At 47.1% G+C, this 24,798-nt stretch overlaps 1 protein-coding gene across 2 annotated transcripts in view; it reads right to left on the bottom strand.

Annotated features, from left to right (window-relative positions):
• Positions 1-24,798, bottom strand: part of GAB2 (GRB2 associated binding protein 2) — a 195,815-nt gene that overhangs the window by 12,748 nt on the left and 158,269 nt on the right. For both annotated transcript variants that reach the window (XM_038387664.2, XM_043504087.1), the window contains exons 3-4: positions 5,835-6,075; positions 743-1,329 (exon numbers count right to left, since the gene is read on the bottom strand). In XM_038387664.2, coding sequence (XP_038243592.1) covers positions 743-1,329; positions 5,835-6,075 — 828 coding nt within the window. The remainder of the gene's footprint in view (positions 1-742; positions 1,330-5,834; positions 6,076-24,798) is intronic.

Consider the following 24,798-nt stretch of genomic DNA (forward strand, 5'->3'; position numbering starts at 1 on the left):
CCTAGCTCAGCCTGGAATGGGTGTCCTGGAGGGAAAGGCCCCACCTTACGTTAACTATTCTCCTCGGCCAGTTAGTTCCTTGCAGCTTTACGCTAAACAATTTAAAAGTGCATGGTGTGCGTGTCCAGCTGGAGATGGCCCAACTCTGATTTTCAGAGGTGCTGAAGAACCACCACTCCAGTCAGAAGTCAATGGGAGCTGCAGCTGCTGTGAAAATCAGGCCTGGAGAGCACTGAAAATTACCTTTAGTTATCTCAGGTTGGGCGCCCAAACTTCGAGGCCTCCAAAATCAGTGGCAGCTTTTGAAAACATTGGCCAATCGTTGAATTAAAAGTCAAATGTACCGGCAGGAGCTGAGAAACATATGGGCCTGAAAAGCGGTGTTTTGATCTAGATCTGAACCTCCCCAAAGTTTGGGGGTGACTGAATCTGGGGTTTTGTCTGAATCTGTCTGCCCTTTATACAGACAAGAACCAACTACAGAATTTGGACATACCCAAAAATTCAGGGGTGTTCATATATGCCACAAGCCCATCCCCTTAATATGTAGCACCAGCTGCTCAGTTGGAATAAACCAGTGCACCTCCATTGATTTCAGTTGAACTATGCTGATCTATATAGGCTGAGCATCTGGCCCCACCTCTCTCTAATGGAGTCAGCATCTTTGGCTGTACTGTCCAACTTGATATCTGGGGAAAAGATGCCTTGACCCACCACACCCCCATTTAAATGTAACACTTACCTCGATGTAGTCTGCTGTTCTCCACTGCTGGTAACGTGTTCCTCCTGGGAATGGTAGCCGCCATGGAGACCATACCTATGCTTTCACCATTCGGCAGGCGCTGCTGGGGGCTGCCCCACCGTGACTCTATCTGCCCTGGTTTAGGGGGCCGGGGTGGGGGAGCAGCGGATGAATCACTGGAGGCCACGGCCAGTGTGTTGTGGTTCTTGTCCAGTGTGAATGTCCTTGGGATCTGGTATACAGAGAGAGGGGTGACGGGGATGTCATAGGAGTCCGTGGAGAGCTCCCCAAACTCCTTGCACAGGGTGTTGTTAGGAGTCTTAAAGGTATAGACCTCCTCGTTATCCGTGTCAGAGCCAGTGAGGCTGGCTTTAGTGTGAGTGTAAGAGCCAAAGCTCCGCGGGAGGTCGTAGGCGCTGTCCCTGAGCTCTGAATTGTGTCTGCTGGGCTTCGGCAAGCTGTAGAATCCGTGGACTTGCCCGCCGACCCCGTTCACACAGTGTCCGTTGCCCTGGGAGAGTTTCTGAACAGCCGTGTCGCTCCTCATGAAGAATGAGGACCTTGTGGCTTGGGAGAAACTGGCACTCCTAGGAAAGAGGAAAGGGTGTGGCTTAGATCTCCGAGGCAGTGTGGCCAATGGCTACAGCAGGGGTCTGGGCGTCAGGAGAGCCACTGACTTGCTGGGTGACCATGGGCAAGTCACGTGCTACACTCCCTGTGCCTCCCCAGCCTGAACAAGTGGAGAAAGACACCTGCCTCACTTGGCTCCACCACAGAGCAAAATCCCCTGAGGGGAAACCTGGGGGCAGCAACAGGAGGGGAGCAGGAAGGGAATTCAGAGGCACAGAGCTTTCATGGTTAACCTGGGATCTGAGCTGTAGGGGGCCAGCCCCCTGGCTGTGTACTAGGGCTGGACAAACTCCACCTCCCTGATGGTACGATTCAGAGCCCTTCCCTCTGGAAGGAATGATTTGGTTGTGACAGAATGCACTCCTGTGTTCACACCCTATTGTTATCATTTTTGTACAAAGTGTGCCTCGTGCGGTACCATTGGAAAACTCATAATTTGCAGGTCAGTCTTGTCCTGATAGAATATGTGTGGCAACATTGTATGTGAAGTTATAAGATTTTCCTGTGTGATGTTATTGCCCCCTGTTCCAAACCCCACAGCCCCGCCCAAACAGAAGTTGGCAAACAGGTCTGTCCTAACACAAAGGAAAGTATGCTCTGCTAAATTTGAATTTAAGCAGTAAACGGAGTCATCAAACAGGGAGGGAAAACAAAGGAAGTTCAAACAGGTGAAAAAAACCCCCAGCGGGGAACATCCTTCCACATAGATTCTGTGTCTCATGGGTTTCAGCTGGAAATGTTTTTCAAGAGGGGGACTGAAACTATAAAAAGGGACAGGACAACGCCCCCCCCCCCAGCACCTCTCTCTCTCTCTCCCTGTCCAGTGCATTCATTGCACCTGAAGAGACAAAGGAAGCAGCTGTTGGACTCTGGGAGAAGGGGTCCTGATGTAAAGAATTTAGTCAGTAAGCCTGCTGAAATCATGTGGTGAGAAGACTTTGCTTTGAATCTTATATAGTTTCTTAAGTTAGGCATCAGGAGGCATTTTATCTTTATTTTTCATGTAACCATTTTTGATTTTTATGCCTCATTACTTGTACTCACTTAAAATCTCTCTCTTTGTAGTTGATAAACTTGTTTTATTGTTTTATCTAATCCAGTGTGTTCAAGTTGACATATCTGGGTCACTCCATTTGGGGTAGCAAGCTGTGTTCCCTCTAAGATGCACGCCTACGTGGCCGCACAGGAACCCATCAAGAGCTGCACATCAGCAGCGCTGGCACACACACAGGGGAGCGTGGAGAATGTGTACGGTGGGTGGGGGCAGTGGGGTGAGGTGATAGGGGTTTGGAGGAGAGTGGAAAGTGCAGGGCTATGGGGGGCGGGGGGAAGGAACAAGATGCCTCTCTCCTGGACCCAGCTCCGGCGTTGTGGCAGGGACGGGAGAGATGCCTCTCTCCTGGCTCAAGCTCCGTGGCTGTGGCAGGGATGGGAGAGACGTCTCTCTCCCAACTCCAGGGCCGTAGGAGTCCTTTCTCCCCGCCGCAGCCCTGGAGCTGGGGGAGCCTTGGGAGTCAAGAGACTTTGGCTCTTTCTCCAGCTCTGCCATTAAGTTTCTGTGTGGCCTTGGAAAGTCACCTCACTCCACACTGTGCCTCAGTTTCCCCATTTTCCAGATGGGAATAATGATATTGACCTTCCTCTGAAAAACACTTTGAGATTTATAAATGAAAAGCACTAAATATGGTTGGCTTTTAAATTCGTGTTTTAAAAGGAAATGACCAAAACTAGGACTAATGGAAATGTTTTTGTGACTGTTTTCTTTGGATTTCTAATGACAACAATTCCCTGAGTGGTGAGTGTTGGGGGACTGCAGGGTCAGGGGTTAGGGGGAGTGGGGTATGTTGGGGGCAATGTGGTGAGTTATGGGCATTGTAGGGGATATGGGGATGTTAGGGGTGGTGGGTAGTGTGGGGACAATGAAAATTTTAGAATTCAGAATTGGGAAATTACAGGTTTCAGAGTAGCAGCCGTGTTAGTCTGTATTCGCAAAAAGAAAAGGAGTACTTGTGGCACCTTAGAGACTAACAAATTTTAGTTTAAGAAATTTGTTAGTCTCTAAGGTGCCACAAGTACTCCTTTTCTTTTTGAGAATTGGGAAATGAGTCCCTAACCTCTTCTTCAACCAGGGTCCTGTGTGGCCTTGTTGTGCCACTGATAATAGTGTTCCAGGGAAGATTTTGCCTGAAGTAAATTACACAGCGGAGCTGAAATTTGTTTCTGAGGTGTGTACCTTTTGTACACGGGATAGGCAAGGGCCAGCAAGAGGATGGTTTTGTTTCTATTTTAAGATCCAGGCACGTCTCCCACAATGTGCAGCGATAAAGGTGCTGCTGTTCACAGAAATCATCACAAGATGGCGCTAAGAAATAGACTCATTTGACAAAGACTGAGCATCACAAGACAATGCTGAATTTCACCAAGTGGATATTCAGCCCTTGGAATTTGGTTCCTGGGTCTCAGCCGGGTATTTTAACTCTGACAGTGACTTACCCCAGATGCCCCAGAGAAAGAGCCTTGCTTTGCCTTTCATTTGAGGATCTGAAAGTACTTTACAAGGATTAATTAGTCAGTTCCCCCTAATGCTGCTGCCACATAGCGATTATTATCCCCATTTTACAGCTGGGTAAGACCCAGAGAGGTTACATGGGAACAGTACCAAGGAGCCCTGATACCTTGCTCTGGGCTGTAACCATGCGTCAGGGAAGGAATTTTCTTCCAGACCCCAGGAAGGAATTTTCTTCCAGACCCCTACTGGAGATCAGCTGATACCATGATCATGAAGGTTGACAGCCCTTATTATTTTTATCCCAGCTAATGTACCTGCAGATGCTTCTCTGGGCATTTGAATTATTTCTATAGAGTCCAGGTTAGAGCAGGGCAACATTTTTCAAGTGTAAATTTTTTCCAGTGAAAAATGCTGATTTGGTGGCATGAAAATGTTTTGCGTATTCCTGTGCTGAAAACAAAACACAAAAATTCTTAATCTGGACATGTTTCATTTCAACCTTTTCAAAAGGAAATGTTTCAATATTTTCCGTCTGAAGCAACTTTTTGTTTAGAAATTTCCTATAATTTTACTTTTAAAAACAATTCAGAACCAATTTAAAAGGCTCAAAATCAAAACAAAACATGCTGTTCAACCCAAAACAAAGTTTCGTTTTACTTTTTGATTAACTGAAAATTTAAAAAATTGTTTTAACTTCAGCCTGAAACTATTTCCTCACACCCCCCTCCAATTTTTCAGACTTAACAGTGAACCAAAAAATCCATTATTTGCATAGCGCTAGATCAGGTCACTGGTGTAAGGGGCCGTCTTATTCCTACTCCAAGGACATCTAGCCCTTGTTATTTTTCCTCCTTGTCTCAGATTCCTCTGTCACTAGGCTTGCAGAGGATGTGTGCAAAATGGTCGTTAGTCTCCAAGAGGCGTCTAACAGCTGGACCATGAGGAAGGTTATTTATAATGTTTCATTAATTCCATCTGAAGTTAATTTTTTTATTGTTAGTGAAAGACAGATGCAGCAGGGAAATTCTGTGGGGACTCAGGAGAAGCCCCTGATCTCAGCAATCCAGTTGTGTTGTGACCTATACTCCCGTCTTGTTCTCTCAGTGGTCCCTCCTCATTGCTTATACTCTGCAAACTAGCTCTCCACTGTTTAAGGCAGCCCTTCCAGCTGGGAGGTGGGATGGCTGCCATTCTCCCATAAATACTTTTCTAAATGTGACTGACAGCTGTGATGCAAACCAAGGTCTGGGTACAGCAGGTTTGCACAGTCACCATATGAAACGTCAGAAGGGTGTCAAACAGCAGGCAAATCCACCCGTTCCTTGAAATGGAAAAATGGTTATTTTGTCCAGAAAGCTTTACCTAAAGGTTAAAACTGGAAACGATGGGTCAGATTCTTGCAGTGCAGAGGGGCTAAAAAGCTGGGCATAGTCACTTCTTTGCTGCTCCCTCTCAGCCACTCCAGCATAGGAGGCATGTCATGGACATAGAGAGGGAGAGAGGGCTTGGCTACAGTTCAGCTGCATGCCGGCAATCCCTAGCATTGGAACAGCCCCCTGGAAGTCTTTACAGCTGGGTGTAATGTAGATGAGCCATAAGGCTGCTCTAAATTATGCCATGGGCCACCCCACGGCAGCCCTGGGGATCAGGGAGACATTAAGACAGTTTCGAGCCAGCACTGCCCTCTCTTCAGCTGCCTAGATTTACTGACGCAGTAAGGCTGACATCATGCCTTTGATCAAGGTACAATTCTCATTGATGTCAGTGATAGATATGTGAGATTAAGTGACTTGCCCAAGATCACATAGCCAATCAGTGGCAGAGCTGGAAGTAGACCCCAGAATGCCTGTGCCAACTGCCAGCGCTCCCTCTGGATATAGCTCTGAGGGTGGAATATCATTCCTGATGTTACAGGATTTCCCCCTAAGTTTGCCCATAGACCTCCTACTGTACCTTGTATTTTCTGATTTTCGACTCATACATTGGTGCAGGAAGAGATAGTCCTGTGGGGCGCTGGCAGACAAGGTGGTCTGGACGTGGTTGGCAGGTGAATCGAAAGTGAACAAGGTAGGTTGGCTGGAGTGGGCAGGAGCTGACGACTTGCGTTCTCTGAGCAGGTGGTGGTTGGAGCTGTTTAGCTCGGCTGGGGAGGAGCGCGGACCATGGCTCACCAAGGGAATGTTCCTCAGAGTGTCTGTGTGAGAAAAATACAATGAGGATTATTAGCATGTAAACAGCTAGCCCTTTCCAGCCATAGCTCTACAAGCACCATACAAAGCCAGAAGAGGAAAGCGAGACGTACTGTGGCCTACCCAAGAACACTCACTGGGCTACGCCCATCACCTGGCTCTGCAGGCAAGTGTTCTACCCCCAGGCCACACTCCACTGCTACTGCCACTGCCATTCAATTAGGCACTCACTTTCAGTCATCAAAGTTATACCTGTCTAGAGATCTCAGCTGTGATGCACTTAAAAATAACAGTGCAAAAGCCACCAATCCAATGGCAGTTTTGCAGGCAGTCCAAACACTGAATGGGCCATGGGAGTCTAAACTGTATTCTTACCTCCAGATCATGACTAAAACACATTGCCGTGGCAGCAAGGGCAAACTTGTGTTCCCACCCCCGCCCCAGGCTGTGGATAAAGACAAGATTTAATTCTCCTGGGTTGCCCATCTGGTGCCTTTGACAGCACTAATGATTCATGCCAACTACAGAAATTTCTTTCCTGGGTATCTGGCTGGTGAATCTTGCCCATATGCTCAGGGTTTAGCTGATCACCATATTTGGGTCGGGAAAGAATTTTCTTCCAGGGCAGATTGGAAGAGGCCCTGGAGGTTTTTCGCCTTCCTCTGTAGCATGGGGCATGGGTCACTTGCTGGAGGATTCTCTGCTCCTTGAAGTCTTTAAACCATGATTCGAGGACTTCAATAGTTCAGACATAGATAAGAGGTTTTTCACAGGAGTGGATGGGTGAGATTCTGTGGCCTGCGTTGTGTAGGAGGTCAGACTAGATGATCATAATGGTCCCTTCTGACCTTAGTATCTATGAATCTATGAACCTTGTCCTTAATAATTTGAACTTTAGATTCTTTAGGAAAATGCTCAGGCATTCAGGGAGAGGGAGATGGTTTTGCTTATGGTTATTAGTGACATAGTCATGCAGGAACGCACCATATTCCTCAGCCTGGGAAATACAGACAGTTATTGGTGCTGGCGTTAAATTAGTGAGTATCTGCTGACAAAGCCACCTAGGTGATCATAGAATCATAGAATATCAGGGTTGGAAGGGACCTCAGGAGGTCATCTAGTCCAACCCCCTGCTCAAAGCAGGACCAACCCCCACTAAATCATCCTAGCCAAGGCTTTGTCAAGCCTGACCTTAAAAACCTCAAAGGAAGGAGATTCCACCACCTCCCTAGGTAACGCATTCCAGTGCTTCACCACCCTCCTAGTGAAAAAGTTTTTCCTAATATCCAACCTAAACCTCCCCCACTGCAACTTGAGACCATTACTCCTTGTTCTGTCATCTGCTACCACTGAGAACAGTCTAGAAGATCTATCCTCTCTAGAACCCCCTTTCAGGTAGTTGAAAGAAGCTATCAAATCCCCCCTTATTCTCTTCTGCAGACTAAACAATCCCAGTTCCCTCAGCCTCTCCTCATAAATCATGTGTTCCAGCCCCCTAATCATTTTTGTTGCCCTCTGCTGGACACTTTCCAATTTTTCCACATCCTTCTTGTAGTGTGGGGCCCAAAACTGGACAGAGTACTCCAGATGAGGCCTCACCAATGTTGAATAGAGGGGAACGATCACGTCCCTCAATCTGCTGGCAATGCCCCTACTTATACAGCCCAAAATGCCGTTAGCCTTCTTGGCAACAAGGGCACATTGTTGACTCATATCCAGCTTCTCATCCACTGTAACCCCTAGATCCTTTTCTGCAGAACTGCTGCCTAGCCATTCGGTCCCTAGTCTGTAGCGGTGCATGCGATTCTTCCGTCCTAAGTGCAGGACTCTGCACTTGTCCTTGTTGAACCTCATCAGATAACTTTTGTCCCAATCCTCTAATTTGTCTAGGTCCCTCTGTATCCTATCCCTACCCTCCACCGTATCTATCACTCCTCCCAGTTTAGTGTCATCTGCAAACTTGCTGAGGGTGCAGTCCACGCCATCCTCCAGATCATTAATAAAGATATTGAACAAAACCGGCCTGAGGACCGACCCTTGGGGCACTCCACTTGATACCAGCTGCCAACTAGACATGGAGCCTTTGATCACTACCCGTTGAGCCCGACGATCTAGCCAGCTTTCTGTCCTCCTTATAGTTCATTCATCCAGCCCATACTTCTTTAACTTGCTGGCAAGAATCCCGTGGGAGACAGTATCAAAAGCTTTGCTAAAGTCAAGGAATAACATGTCTACTGCTTTCCCCTCATCCACAGAGCCAGTTATCTCGTCATAGAGGCAATTAGATTAGTGATGTACACACACAAATACACCCAGGAACTGGAAACTGGGTCCAATGGTGCAACTATAAACTGGCAGAATCAGATGCCACCTTCTCTGCAGGGGAATATGGAGAAACAAAGGAATTAAGTGGTCGTAGAGTAAATGGACTGAGGGCCGGGTCATGGAAGTCACCTAGCAGGAGGGTCTCAGCACTTGACAGGAATAGGAGGTTGTTTCTCCTCTCATTTACTCCAGTGAAAATCAGGAGAATGTTCCCTGAAGTCAAGGAGGTCACACTGGTGACAAACCAGCATGAGAGAAGAATACATTCAGAGTCTCTGCATAGGAAAGAATTAAACCAGGCTCCCACTGAAGGGCTCCTAAGGGCCTCTTTAAACAACAGATTCTTTAGTTCCTAAGTTCTTGCCTTCAAGCTTAGCCCCAATTGATCCTGAGGAGGGAATACAAGAAGCAGGTGGCTGACTGCATTTGCCTTGCTGGGACATCCTGAGGCAAGGGAGCCTGATTCTTCCCTGCCTTGGGCAGCCATTCACACCTGTGCCCAGTGAGTCCACCATGTTATCAGCATACAGTGGAAGCATTTTATACCCTTTTTTGCGCTCACTTTGCACAGGGGTAAATGACTACACAAGGCACAAATCTGCCAGGAATCAGGCCCTAGCATCATCATGAACTCATTGGAACACCAGTTTACAAATGGGACCTTTTAAATAATGAGTTGTGTTTCTCATCCAAAGAACTCCCCAGAAGCATTAGAGACAGGTGTTCAATATGCCTCACCACACACCTGTTTGGGATTATTACATCCTAGTTATAGCAGGGTAAACCGAGGCACGGAGAAGTGAGGTGTCTTGCCCAAGGTCACATATTGAGTCAATGGCAGAGTAGGAAGGCATTCCAGAGTCCTGATTCTCCTCTCCTACTGGTTTTATGGTGTAACTCCATTGATTCCAATAGAGCTATTTCTGATTTACACCAGGTGAAGTGGGAAAAGATGCAAGGCCTAACTCAAAGTCCCCTTCTCTAGCCACTACCTAATACTGTCTCTGCACTGTTGCTGAAAGAGAAAATGCATTTTAAAATACTAACTCTATTTCCACCCAATGCCCCTACAGCGATTAAGAGCAATCCCACTGCCATCCCAGATATCCGATAAATGTGCTTCAAGCACTTGAACCAGGCATGAATTTTTACAACCAGGCTGTAAGCCCCATAAAAACAAGGAAATATATATCGGAAAAGCAGAGCCAGTTTAGTTAAAGTGGTTTCAAGAGCTCCCAGGCGAGGCACGTAATCACAATGCATATAAAATTCTAGTCATATGGTACTGAAGTCACCATTTTTATAGCTGTGATTTTAACTAATGTAGTGTTGATGGGAAAAGTGTCTGATTGACAGTCCTGGGGAATTAAATCCATGGAGCCGGAACAGCACAGTCAACAACAGTGCAAACTGCTCGTTTGCCTCAACTGTGATCTGCCTGGACCACCCATAGGGATTATGATCAGCCAGTCTGTCTTTCTGCAGTGTACAGGCCAAAGAATGTAACCCACTAATTCCCACACCGAGGGTATAACTTCTTGTCTGAGCCACAGCAGCTCTTTTACAAAGATATCCGGTCTTGATTTGAAAACATCAGTGATGGAGAATCTACCACAGCCCAAGGTTAATTGTTCCACTATTACAAATTTGTACCTTGCAAGAGGAGAGACGGACAGCTCAGTCTCTATGTCCATTCAATCCTGAACCTTTCTGCCCAGTGGAGCAGATAAGTGCGAGTTGCGATGGTGGGTTTGTGAAGTGGACACCTGTGCACTAAGATCTGGACTTGGATCACAGCCTTAGTTCACACATGGCATCACTTCTGAACCAAACAAGCTGCCTGCCAGACTATGTGCCCGGCAGATAAATACGCAGAAGTAACAGGCCCCGGCCTGCAGTTTTTGCCCAGGGAAAACTCGCAGTGAAGTCAAGAAATGGAGCCCACTGGTTGGTAGTGTTACTCTGTTTTGACCCAAGTGGCGAATCAAAGTCTGTGAGTGTTCCAGTTAGGATGAGAAACAGATGATAGAGGCTGATATTTCTTTGATTCAATCTTGTTTATTTACAAGGAATGTATGAAGTCCTGCTTCTCCAAACACAGGAGGAACCCAAAACAGGGAATAGCTTTATTGCTTACAGCCCTAAACCTCTTTTAGCCAGCACCAGACCCCAAAACCCTTTCTCCAGCTTCTTCCAGGGCTGTACTGTACTTATAGGCCTCTGCTTGAATTTACAATACTCAGCAAAAACTCTTCTGCCCACACAGTTTAAAACTCTCGGGCAGGGTCACATAACCCTTTTGTCTTAGGTGGGGGATTGTGATTAATTTATCCTTACAGATATGTTAACTGAAGAGTGCATTCACATCCATTAATCTCAACAAAGTTTTAACTCAATCCATAACAAGGTTCCACCTAGCTCATAACAGTATTATAGTAAGTATTATTATTTACACAGCACCCAAAGGTGTGTTAGGTGCTTTGGGCCAGAGCTTTAAAGATGTTTAGGTACCTAACGATGGAAATAGGTTCCCAGTGGGATTTTCAAAAGTGTCTAGGCATCTAATTCTCCATGGGAGTTAAAAAGCTGGCCTTTTGCAACATGTAAGAAGGCAGAAGTTCAGACCTTGGTTCCCTGATCCGCCTACGTTGTGCCGCTAGGGTTGCCAGGCATCCAGTTTTCAACCGGAACACCCGGTTGAAAAGGAACCCTGGTGGCTCCGGTCAGCGCTGCTGATCGGGCTGCTAAAAGTCTGGTCACCCGGGCAGCATGGCTAAGGCAGGCTCCTTGCCTGCCCTGGCTCTGCGTGACTCCCAGGAACCGGCCAGAAGGTCCAGTTCCTAGGTGGAGAGGTGGCCAGGGGGGCTCTGAGTGCTGCTCCCATCCCGAGCACTAGCTCTGCAGTTCCCATTGGCCGAGAACCACAGGCAATGGGAGCTGTGGGGGCGGTGCCTATGGGTGAGGGCATCACACAGAGCCTCCATGGCCAAGCCTCCGCCTAGGGGCCGCAGGGGCATGTCGCCACTTCCGGGAGCTGCCAGAGGTAAGCGCTGCCCGGAGCCTGCACCCCGCACCGCTCCTGCACTCCAATGCCCTACCCCAGCCTTGAGCCCCCTCCCGCACCCAAACTCCCTCCCAGAGCCTGCACCCTGAACCCCAATACCCAGCCCTGAGCCCCCTCCTGTACCTCAAACCCCTCATCTCCAGCCTGCACCCCCTGCCTGAGCACTCGGAACCCCTCATCCCTGGCCCCAGCCCAGAGCCCACACCCCCAGCTGGAGCCCTCACCACCACACACCCCAACCCCCTGCCCCAGCCCAGAGCCCCCTCCCACACTCCAAACCCCTCATCCTCAGCCCCATCTCAGAGCCCACACTCCCAGCGGAGCCCTCATCCCCTCCCGCACCCCAACTCCCTGCCCTAGCCCAGTGAAAATGAACAAGTGAGCGAGGGTGGGGGACAGCGAATGACAGAGGGAGAGGGGAAGGAGTGAGCAGGGGGTGGGGCCTCAGGGCAGGGGGCGGGGCAAGGGTGGCCAGTTTTCTGCAGTCAGAAAGTTGGCAACCCTATGTACCGCTCTGGTCGTGTGCACTAGACAGAAAGCAGGTGTAACTAGCTGTTTGAAAATCCCACAGTGTTGGGGAAAGTCCAGGTAAAGCAAAGCCCAGAGAACCGGCCACCCCAGTCTCCTAGCTTCAGTGTAGAGTGCGTGTCAGGGGCGTGACTGCAGATGGGGGCGTAGCTGGAGTGCAGCTCCAACGTACAAGATAAAACCTGCAAAGGGAGACTCTGATCTCCGTTATGCTGGCAAATACCAGTGTAACTGAGATCAGAATTTTCCCAGTATAACCCAGGCCTGCCTGGGGTACTGCTCTGTCCCCCTCTCGTGGCACCTAGCCCAGCCAGAGACTGAGGAGTCTGCTACAGCCTTAGCTAAGAACAGGGTTTCTCAAATTTCATTGCACCCTGACCCCCTTCTGACAACTAAAATTACAACACAACCCTGGGAAGGGGGACTGAAGCCCGAGACCCATCACTCAAGGCAGGGGGGCCAACGCTCAAGCCTGCCGCTGTGAGGGGCACTAAAGCTTGAGGGCTTCAGCCCCGGGCAGTGGGGCTCAGACTTTGGCTTCAGCCCCAAGACCCAACAAGTCTAACGCCAGCCCTGGCAACCCCATTAAAATGGGATCTGTAGTGAAGCAGCTGCCCCACCCCTATGAGAGATAGGGCTAGAGTAGGCCAGAGCAGCTGTGCAGAAGGGCAGCCAATCAGGAAAAGGCCTACTGGGAGCCAATCAGGGCCAGTATTACAGTCAGCCAATCAGGGCTAGGCTAGGCGCTATATAAAGGTTGCCCAGGAAGGGCACAGGCAGTCTGTCCCAGACCTGGGGTCGGGGTCGATCACGATCACGATCACGATCACGATCACGATCACGATCACGATCACGATCACGATCACGATCACGATGGGTACCTTGGCTGGAGCTGTGCTGGGCAGGCTTGGGGAAGCATAGAAGGGCTCTGGCCCAATACCTGCCAGACTGTGGGTCCTGATAGAAAGGGCCTAGAGGGTGTAAAGGGCCAGAGGGGAAGTGGCCCAGGGACAGTTAGACAAGGGGAGAGAAGGAGGGCAGGGAAGCTGCCATTAGAGGGTCCCTGGGTTGTGACCCAGAGTAGTGGGCTGGCCTGGGTCTCCTCCCCTGCTTCTTCCTTGTACAGCACCTGGCTGTGCAAGGGTGGCTGTGACAGACTGCAACCGGCCCTTAAACAGAGGGGCTAGACTCAAGGGGTTGTGGTTGGCCACTGTGGCAGGAGTGAACTGGAAAGACTGCTGTTACCCCCCTCCCCTCTGGAAGGGGGTGAGTGTAGACTTGGGGGTGCTGCTGGAGGGTAGTGTCCTGAAAAGGATGGTGTGAGCTGGGTGCAATGTGGGTTGAGATGCCAACTGAGGATGAGATGGATGGGACACCACTGGCAGAGGCTGCTCTGTGTGAACTGAGCTAATTCCCAGACTGAACAGGAGGAGGTGCTGTGGTGGTGAGTCACAACCCTGTTGCAGGGTCCCAACCCACTTTGGGGTCCTGACCCACAGTTTAAGAACCTCTGGCTAAGAGTGATATGTCTTTTAGCTCACACAGGAGGAGAGGCTCTTACAGTAAGTTTCAGGAATCCTGGGTTTGATCCTGCCTGCTGATGACTGGGGTGTGTTGACATTACACCAGTTCTAAAATGAGATTTTGATTAGTCCACACCGTTTTATCTTCCTCCGTGATTATTAGTAAACACCTCTTAAACAATCCACTGTCTTTTTAACCATCGCTTATCACAGGTAAGGTTTGTTTCTCCTAACTTGCCAATGGGATCCTATTGAAAGAGAATGTAAGAAACTGGGTGATGTAAGTGAAAGTTGCTGTTATAAAGATCATATTCCACCTGGGACATCACTGGAAGGATAAATGAGGGATCTTTGAATTTTATCTCTGTTTTCTCTAGATCCCCAAATCTGGGCCAGATTCCAATCTAGATTGAAGTCAATGCTGCTACTCTGGATTTACACTGGTAAAACTGAGATCAGAATGTGGCTCTTTGTCCTTGTGACATGACCAACAGAGAGAAGAAAAGTGGCTCAGAAAAAGAATGGCCCCTCAGGAGGTGATTTTTTTTTTTTTTGTCTTCTAAATCATGTCAAGGTACCAAATTGATCTGTCTGCTGATCTTTTGCTGCTGATGTATTTCCCCCATCATACTGTGAACTTCTTCTATTGAGACAGAAAAAGCACATTAGTAAAAGTCCAGGAGCGTGGCTTAACTTTATTGTGTGGTTTGTGCTAAACACAAAAATCAATATTTAACATTGATATTAATGGGGTTAGAGGAGAACTTAAACCTAACTCTTGTTTTCTTTGCATGGACATTACTCCCCTGAAAAGCACCGAGAGATTTTTAGACAGTTGCCTCAGTGTCCTTGGACACTTATCGTTAGCTACTATAGCAACATAAATATCTTAATAATAAAGGCCCCAATCAGAACTGGTGTCCCACTGTATTGTAGGCTCCGGAGATACAGTCCCTGCCCCGAAGCCCCTAGAATCTGTGAGCTGGATTGCTGGCTGCATCAGTGCTGGCACCAGCAGAGGGAATGCAGTTTTTGCCTCCCCTATTCAGTGCCTGCTGAGATGGGGGTGGCGTCTGGCTAGGACAGTCCAGATGACTTCATTGAGTTGCACCCCCTGCTGTAATGGCCTGTATGGGGCTTTACAGGGGCACAGAATAGGCAGAGCACAGATCCACTCTGGCTACATCCCAGATCCATCCTCTCCCTTCTTTAGCCTGCCCCTGCAACTGGGGCTGTTGCAGAGGCAGTACAAGGTGCCCCTGCCTGGAGGTATTCCTCAGGGGGGAATTTATGCCTGCCCCTCAGCTCCTTTGCACCAGCCTAGCTGACACAAATGGGCTGTATGGCAATGATGATGAAGACAGGCAGCATACTAAAGGAGAGGGACAAGGATACAAACAAATTCATCCTATTTTCTATAAATACAGACAAGTCATAAAAAGACCATAATGGGTTAGACCAGTGGTCTATCCAGCCCAGTATCCGGTCTTCTGACAGTGGCCAATGCCAGGGGCTTCGGAGGGACTGAACAGAACAGGTAATCAAGTGATTTCAGGAGAGCAGAAAAGTGATTACCTGACACCTATTCTTAGCTTCTGGCAAACAGAGGCTAGGGACACTTTAGAGCATGGTTTTGCATCCCTGCCCATCCTGACTAATAGCCATTGATGGACCTATCCTCTAGAAACTTATCTAGTTCTTTTTTGAACCCCGTTAGTCTTGGCTTTCACAACATCCTCTGGCAAAGAGTTCCACAGATGGACTGTGTGTTGTGTGAAGAAATACTTCCTTTTGTTTGTTTTAAACCTGCCTATTTCATTTGATGACCCCTAGGTCTTGTGTTTATGAGGAATAAATAACACTTCCTTATTTACTTTCTCCACACCAGTCATGTTTTTTATAGACCTCTGTTGTATCTCCTCATAGTCTTCTTTTTCCAAGCTGAAAAATCCCAGTCTTATTATCTCCTCATATGGAAGCTGTTCCATACCCCCTATCATTTTTTGTTGCCCTTTTCTCTACCTTTTTCCAATTCCAATATATCTTTTTTTTTTTTTTTTTTTGAGATGGGGTGACCAGATCTGCACAGCATGGATTGGGGTAGGAAAACTTTTTGCCCCAAGGGCCACATCTGGGTAGGGAAACTGTATGCAGGGCCATGAATGTAGGGTTGGGGCAGAAGGTGCAGGAGGGGCTCAGGGCAGGGGGTTGGGGTGTGGAGTGTAGGAAGGGTTCAGGGTGCAGGGTTCAGCCTGGCACCGCTTACCTCAAATGGCACCGGGGTGGCAGCAGCATGCAGTGGGACTAAGGCAGGCTCCCTGGGCAGTGCCCTGGCCCTGCACTGCTCCTGGAAGTGGCCAGCATGTCTGGCAGTGGCCACCACGCGCTGCCTTAGCTCTTGCCCAGGAGCCACTGCCACTTTAGCCCTTTATCCTGTGGGTACCACCCCCAAAGCCTGCAGGCACTGCCCCCCGCAGCTCCCATTGCCCCATTCCCGGACAATGGGAGCTGCGGGGCGCAGTGCCTGCAGGTGAGGGCAGGGCTTGAAGCCCTCTCCCCCAGGGGCTGCAGGGATATGGTGCCGGCCGCTTCCAGGAGCAACGTGGGGCCAGGACAGGCGGAAAGCCTGCCTTAGCCCCACTGCGCCATGGGGCTGGCAATCCCGTGGGCTGGATTGAAAGCCCTGATGGGCTGTAGTTTGCCCTCCCCTGATTTATATAGAGGCAATATATTTTCTGTCTCAATGATTCCCAACATTCTGTTCACTTTCTTGACAGCTGGATGTTTTCGGAGAACTGTCCACAATTACTCCAAGGTCTCTTTCTTGAGTGGTAACAGCTAATTTAGACTGCATCATTTTATGTGTACTTAAGATTGTTTTCCAATGTGCATTACTTTGCATTTATCAAGTCTTGCTGTTATAAATAAAATGTCAGACATCCCCATCTGCCCCTCAGCCCAGCCACCCCCAGCGCCCTGCCCACCTCTGTGGAGATGCCTGTGTGAAAAACAAAAGGATCCCAGTTTCATAGGTATTCACATCAGGCCACAGTGTATTTTTGATTATTGTTGCACAGGGCTAGCTGCTAAGGCAGCCATTTTACGTCACACGTAAGCTGCCTCTTATCTGTCATTTCTACCTCCTTCATGCCAAATCTCCCCTATGGCTACTGCTGTCTGACAGTCGCGGGAATGAGGCATGTTTAGAATTAAGCGGTATTGGGAGTAGATTTGATTGTCGGGGGCCATGCCGCCAAAGTGATTTGGCATCTACTGAAGATGTAGGGAAGCTGATGAATGCACTAAAAAATAAACTGCAATTTAAGGCAGGACTAATGGCTCTACAGCTCTCCCTGACTGTGAAGATGTTTATATAAAAAAGGCAAAAAAGCAGGTGGCAGGGGAGCTCCAGTAAAAGCATGCCGCTCCCTCAAGGGATGCCATTCCATTGACAGCCGCATTGATTTTCAAAATGAATTACCATTATGCTTCTAGCACTGACCTGGACACCAAGCGCATTAATGGGAGTGAATTCAGTACTCACTCCATTAGGTTTGTGAGAGAAGCTCCATAAATAGCAGGTGTGATGGTTTGTTCTGTGGGTCTGGGAGGGTATTTCAAGTGCCAGAAAAATAAATTCAGCTGCTGCACCGTGAGGCTGCCAAGATATATTTTTGTTGTTAGATAGAAAAGTGTGCTTTAGGTCAAACTTCAGCGATGGGTACTTTCGGGGAGGGGGAAAAGTATGCAGTGTTAAAAGATTCACCTGACATGATGAGGATTATCTTTGATCCATGCTAACAGCTCCAGTGCTTGAAGAAAAGCCAAGGTGTTAGCATTTCTATACTGGCTGGAAATGGCAATATGTTAGAGGAAGGCTGATCTTGTGATTATGCCACAAGGCTGCCACTCAGGCGCTCCGGATTCCAGTCCTGGCCCTCCACAAGTGGCCTGAGTCACCTTGTGCAAGTCATTCCCCTCTGCCTCAACTCCCCAACTGTAAGGGAAGGATAGCGCATCCTTTCTATCACCCTTTGTCTACGGAGACAGTATGCTCATCAGGACAGGGACAGTTTGTACAGCCCCTAGTACAATGGGGTTCTGATCACAGCTGGCATCTCTTGACCCCTGCTGAAATGCAAATACCAGCTATAGGGTTCATTTTTAGCAAGTACAAACCTGCTGAACTGAATATAATTCCCTTTCTCCTAAAAAATACATACCTCATGCATGGTTGGCAATGTGGTGGGGAGAATGGGAGGGAGGGATTGGTAATAGGCGATTACCAATTGGTAATCTCCATCATGGGTTCAAAGCCAGCCCAAGCTGGCATCTCCAAAAGCTATAGCCAGTTAGCAGGTGGTAACAAATGAGCTGACAGGCTCAGTTCTGAGTGGGCAAGGTCATTGCACTGGACACTTCTGTTGGCAGGGTTGCTTTTCTAGAGAGGGGAGGGCATAGAAACCTACCTTGCCCCTCGGGGTTGTTCAGTGGGGGCAGCTAGCATCAGCCCTGTTTGCTGTGCTGTGCCCATTTCCTGGATGGGCAGAGAACATCAGTTTCTAGAGCCTTGTCTACATGGAATATGTTTCCTACCACTGTTCTAGCCCCAGTGCAGCTTCTGCAGTGCCAGCAATAACGGCAGCACTGGTGTAGATGGGGCACTGATGTCTTTAACCGTTGTGTGGTCTAATCCCAGAACTCTAGTGCTTCCACCTTTTGCTAGCCCTACATTCTCTGGAGAGACCGTGCAGGGCTCCCACTCTATCCCCCTGCCTGCAGTATTATGGGGTAATGCCTAGTAACACCAGAGTTAATGTTGCAGCAGTGTTTCTGTTTGGAGCTATTTGAAAGTGCTCCTAAATCCACATGCTGAGGCAGATGGCTATGAAAAAATCCTTGTGCCACCCAACTGTGAGTCTGCCCACCCCCCTCCCCCCACACACACTTTGATCCTTCCCCGAAGGAGTCCCTCAGGCAGCTCCCAGGACTGTGCCTTTGTGTGCAACCAGTCTCAGATACTCCTCGGATCTACGAATCACAGAGCACAGTGAAGTCTCTATGAACAGGTGTGATACATTGGAACTGTGCCAGGTGCTGGGCAAATATCAAGAGTAGTTATGGAGGGCTAAGGTACTGTCCTACTCCCAGTTCCTCATGCCATCCCCACGGGGGCAGAGTTAAGGTTGTATGGGAAGTGTCATTTCAACCTCACATTTCCTGGTTTTCCAGCCCTTCAGTTTTGGACGTTAAACTCTCACGATCTGGCAAGGCAGGGGGAGCACAGGGCACAGCTGAATGCCGATGAGCTTCACTCCATCTTAGCAGCATTGTTTTGCATATGAACTGCTCCTCAAGTTCATGCTACAGATGCTTTTGTGATCCCTTAAGGAAACACATCCTGATGCTCAGCTGGTGTAAATGGGTGTAGAGTCATCAAAGTCAATGTTGTTGACTGACACCAACTGAGGCTATGGCCCTGCAGAGTTCAGAGTTAAGATGTGCATGTTAAGCCTTACGTTATGGTAAGGAGAAAAAAAAAACAACTGAGATACCAACCCAGAAGGAAAAATGTGAATCTGAAACTGTGGCTCGCTACAGTATTGACTAGGCTGGGAGCCAGGAATTTTTTATGACTGTTTTTCAATCTTAAAAAGTTGGTATTTCCCTCCTTGTTGACAGCTTTAAATTCCCTTGCTTAGAGCACTTGACTATTACACAGTACACGTTTTTTTACACAATGTTCCCGTGCTTATCTCAGTAAAATAATTACTCAGTCTCCTTTGGAAATTATTGCTCAGAAGGTAGTTTTTTAACCATGGTAGCTGATATGACAGTTCTCCCCTGCCTAGAGCCAGATACAGCCCTGAAACATTTCCCATGTTCACTGACTTCTATGGAAGGGCTGTAATCCCTTTTCACAGTCAGTTATAGTCATAAAAAGAAAAGGAGTACTTGTGGCACCTTAGAGACTAACAAATTTATTTAAGCATAAGCTTGCATGAGCTACAGCTCACTTCATCGGATGCATTCAGTGGAAAATACAGTGGGGAGATTTTTACACACACACACACACACACACAGAGAACATGAAACAATGGGTATTACCATACACACTGTAACAAGAGTGATCACTTAAGATGAGCTATTACCAGCAGGTAGGGAGGGTGGGGGGAAGGAAGAAAACCTTTTGTGGTGATAATCAAGATGGGCCATTTCCAGCAGTTGACAAGAACATCTAAGGAACAGTGGGTGGGGGGAAAATAACATGGGGAAATAGATTTACTTTGTGTAATGAGCCACCCACTCCCAGTCTCTATTCAAGCCTAAGTTAATTGTATCCAGTTTGCAAATTAATTCCAATTCAGCAGTCTCTCGTTGGAGTCTGTTTTTGAAGTTTTTTTGGCTGAAGAATAGTCACTCTCAGGTCTGTAATCAAGTGACCAGAGAGACTGAAGTGTTCTCCGACTGGTTTTTGAATGTTATAATTCTTGACGTCTGATTTGTGTCCATTTATTCTTTTACATAGAGACTGTCCAGTTTGACCAATGTACATGGCAGAGGGGCATTGCTGGCACATGATGGCATATATCACATTGGTAGATGCGCAGATGACCGAGCCTCTGATAGTGTCGCTGATGTGATTAGGCCCTATGAGAGTGTCCCCTGAATAGATATGTGGACAGAGTTGACAACGGGCTTTGTTGCAAGGATAGGTTCCTGGGTTAGTGGTTCTGTTGTGTGGTGTGTGGTTGCTGGTGAGTATTTGCTTCAGGTTGGGGGCTGTCTGTAGCAAGGACTGGCCTGTCTCCCAAGATCTGTGAGAGTGATGGGTCATCCTTCAGGATAGGTTGTAGATCCTTGATGATGCGTTGGAGAGGTTTTAGTTGTGGGCTGAAGGTGATGGCTAGTGGCGTTCTGTTATTTTCTTTGTTGGGCCTGTCCCGTAGTAGGTGACTTCTGGGTACTCTTCTGGCTTTGTCAATCTGTTTCTTCACTTCAGCAGGTGAGTATTGTAGTTGTAAGAATGCTTGATAGAGATCTTGTAGGTGTTTGTTTCTGTCTGAGGGGTTGGAGCAAATGCAGTTGTATCGTAGAGCTTGGCTGTAGACAATGGATCGTGTGGTGTGATCTGGGTGAAAGCTGGAGGCATGTAGGTAGGAATAGCGGTCAGTAGGTTTCCGGTATAGGGTGGTGTTTATGTGACCATCGCTTATTAGCACTGTAGTGTCCAGGAAGTGGATCTCTTGTGTGGACTGGTCAAGGCTGAGGTTGATGGTGGGATGGAAATTGTTGAAATCATGGTGGAGTTCCTCAAGGGCTTTTTTTCCATGGGTCCAGGTGATGAAGATGTCATCAATGTAGCGCAAGTAGAGTAGGGGCATTAGGGGATGAGCTGAGGAAGCATTGTTCTAAGTCAGTCATTAAAATGTTGGCATACTGTGGGGCCATGCGGGTACCCATCGCAGTACCGCTGATTTGAAGGTATACATTGTCTCCAAATGTGAAATAGTTATGGGTGAGGACAAAGTCACAAAGTTCAGCCACTAGGTTAGTCATGACATTATAGGGGATACTGTTCCTGATGGCTTGTAGTCCATGGTGTTGGTGTAGAGGGCTTCATCCTAAAAACACCATCCTGGCCACTATGGATGTAGTTCACTGATGGATTGTAGTTTCCTCAGGAAGTCAGTGGTGTCTTGAAGATAGCTGGGGTTGCTGGTAGTTTAGGACCTGAGGAGGGAGTCTACATAGCTAGACAATCCTGCTGTCAGGGTGCCAATGCCTGAGATGATGGAGCGTCCAGGATTTCCAGGTTTATGGATCTTGGGTAGCAGACAGAATACCCCTGGTCGGGGTTCCAGGGGTGTGTGTGCGCGGATTTGTTATGCTTTTTCAGGGAGTTTCTTGAGCAAATGGTGTAGTTTCTTTTGGTAACCCTCAGTGGGATCAGAGGGTAATGGCTTGTAGAAAGTGGTGTTGGAGAGCTGCCTAGTAGCCTCTTGTTCATATTCCAACCTATTCATAATGACAATAGCACCTCCTTTGTCAGCCTTTTTGATTATGATGTCAGAGTTGTTTCTGAGGCTGTGGATGACATTGTGTTCTGCACGGCTGAGGTTATGGGGCAAGTGATGCTGCTTTTCCACAATTTCAGCCCGTGCACGTAAGCGGAAGCACTCTATGTAGAAGTCCAGTCTGTTGTTTCGACCTTCAGGAGGAGTCCACCCAGAATCCTTCTTTTTGTAGTGTTGGTAGGAAGGTCTCTGTGGGTTAATATGTTGTTCAGAGGTGTGTTGGAAATATTCCTTGAGTCGGAGACATTAAAAATAGGATTCTAGGTCACCACAGAACTGTCATGTGGGGGTGGAGGGGCAAAAGGAGAGGCCCCGAGATAGGACAGATTCTTCTGCTGGGTTAAGAGTATAGTTGGATAGATTAACAATATTGCTGGGTGTGTTAAGGGAACCACTGTTGTGGCCCCTTGTGGCATGTAGTAGTTTAGATAGTTTAGTGTCCTTTTTCCTTTTGTAGAAAAGCAAAGTGTGTGTTGTAAATGGCTTGTCTAGTTTTTGTAAAGTCCAGCCACGAGGAAGTTTGTGTGGAAGGTTGGCTTTTTATGAGAGTATCCAGTTTTGAAAGGTTTCAGAGTAGCAGCCGTGTTAGTCTGTAACCGCAAAAATAAAAGGAGGACTTGTGGCACCTTAGACACTAACAAATTTATTTGAGCATAAGCTTTCGTGAGCTACAGCTCACTTCATCAGATTCATTCAGTGGAAAATACAGTGTGGAGATTTATATACATAAACAGAGAACATGAAACAATGGGTATTACCATACATACCGTAAGGAGAGTGATCGCTTAAGATGAGCTATTACCAGCAGGTAGGGAGGGTGGGGGGAAAATCAAGGTGGACCATTTTCAGCAGTTGACAAGAATGTCTGAGGAACAGTGGGGGATGTTGGGGGTGGGAAATAACATGGGGAAATAGTTTTACTTTGTATAATGACCCATCCACTCCCAGTCTCTATTCAAGCCTATGTGAATTGTATCCAGTTTGCAAATTAATTCCAATTCAGCAGTCTCTCGTTGGAGTCTGTTTTTGAAGTTTTTTTTGTTGAATAGCCACTCTCAGGTCTCTAATCGTGTGACAGGAGAGATTGAAGTGTTCTCCAACTGGTTTTTGAATGTTATAATTCTTGACGTCTGATTTGTGTCCATTTATTCGTAGAGACTGTCCAGTTTGACCAATGTATATGGCAGAGGGGCATTGCTGGCCCATGATGGCATATATCACATTCATGAGATTCTCATGGACACAGAATTAGGGCCAGATTTGGTTTCCATATACCGTGAATGTGTGGGTTTTTTTTTTTTTTTTTTTTTTTTACACTCTTGTGAGAAGTGCCACTGAAGTCAATGGGAGCCTTTGCATGAGACAGGACTGCTGATGTGAGATGGCATTTGCAGGGCAGGTCCTGACGTCACTATGTTAACTGATGCAACGCCCATCTGATACCACAGGCCTGCTTCTCCTCTCGCTTATGTTGCTGTGAAGTGAGGGTAACTGCAGAGGAGCCAATGGAATCATGCAGCTATGAAATAGGAGTGGAGAATCGGGTCCAACATGCCTTGGGAATGTGGATCCTGTTTTCAAGCTCCGTTTTGTGGATGAGGCAAGAATTGCCCTTTAATGCAAGCTAAATTCAGAGACAAATTAGGGTTCACGCTCTAGAGGTTGATTAGCAGAGTGACCAGTCAAATCGATCTATGAAGCCATCAGCTCTTCATGCTTTTGGCTTGTGCTCATGTGCCTCCATAATGGCACATGGGTGCAAGTGGGGCAGGATCTGAGGCTAAAACAGGGAAAGAACAAGTTAAGAATTATTTAAACAAGCCAGACATCTCCAAGTTGGCAGGTCTGAGAAAATATATCCCAGAACACTTAAGGACCTAGCTGAAGATCTCTGAGCCATTAGCAATTATCTTTGAGAATTTGTGGACAGGAGAGATCCCAAGGGCAAATATAGTACCTATCTATAAAAAGGGAATAAGGGTAATCCAGGGAACTATAGATCAGTCAATTTAACTTCAGTATCCAGAAAGATACTGGAGCAAATAATCAAACAATCAATTTGTAAAAAACTAGAAGATAATAAAGTGATAAGTAACAGTCAATATGGATTTGTCAAGAATAAATGAGGTCAAACCAACCTCATATCTTTTTTTGACAGGGTAACAAGCCTATGGATGGGGAGAAGCAGTAGATATGATGTATCTCAATTTTAGAAAGGCTTTTGATACTGTCTCACATGACTTTCTCATACACAAACTAGGCAAATATAGCCTAGATGAATCTACTATAAGGTTGGGGAAAAACCATACTCAAAGAGTAGTTATCCATGGTTCTCAGTTAAACTGGAAGGGCATATCATGAGTGGTCCTGTAGGGATCTGTCCTGAGTCTGGATCTATTTGATATCTTCATAAAGGATTTCGATAATGGCATAGAGAGTACACTTGTAAAGTTTGCCAATGATACCAAGGTGGGAGGGGATGCAAGCACTTTGAAGGACAGGATTAGAATTCAAAATGATCCTGACAAACTGGAGAAATGGTCTGAAGTAAATAGGATGCAATTCAATAAGGATATGCAAAGTACTCCACTTAGGAAGGAACAATCCACAAATACATAATAGGAAATGACCTCTGAGGAAGGAGTTCTGCAGAAAACGATCTGAAGGTCATAGTGAATCACAAACTAAATATGAGTCAACAACGTAATACGTAATGTTGGGGGGGGAAAAAGTGAATATTTTGAGATGTATTAGCAGGAGTGTTGTAAGCAAGACATGAAGTAATTCTTCCACTTTACTCAGCACTGATAAGGCCTCAACTAGAGTTTTGCATCCAGTTCTGGGTACCATGCTTCAGGAAAGATGTGGACAAATTGGAGAAAGTCCAGAGAAGCAGCAAAAATGATTAAAGGTCTAGAAAATATGACTTGAGAGGACAGATTGAAAAACTTGTGTGTGTTTAGTCTAGAGAAGAGAAGACTTGGGGGGACATAACAGTTTAAGTATGTAAAAGACTGATACAAAGAGGAGGGTGATAAATTGTTCTCTTTAACCACTGAGGACAGGACAAGAAGTAATTGGCTTAAAATTACAGCAAGGTTGATTTAGGTTGGACATTTAGGAAAAACTTCCTATCTGTAAGGATAGTTAAGCACTGGAACAAATTGCCTAGGGAGGTTGTAGAATCTCCATCACTGAAGGTTTTAAAGA

The sequence above is a fragment of the Dermochelys coriacea genome, chromosome 1 (genome assembly GCF_009764565.3).
Source record: "Dermochelys coriacea isolate rDerCor1 chromosome 1, rDerCor1.pri.v4, whole genome shotgun sequence".
In the NCBI taxonomy this organism is placed as follows: domain Eukaryota; kingdom Metazoa; phylum Chordata; order Testudines; family Dermochelyidae; genus Dermochelys; species Dermochelys coriacea.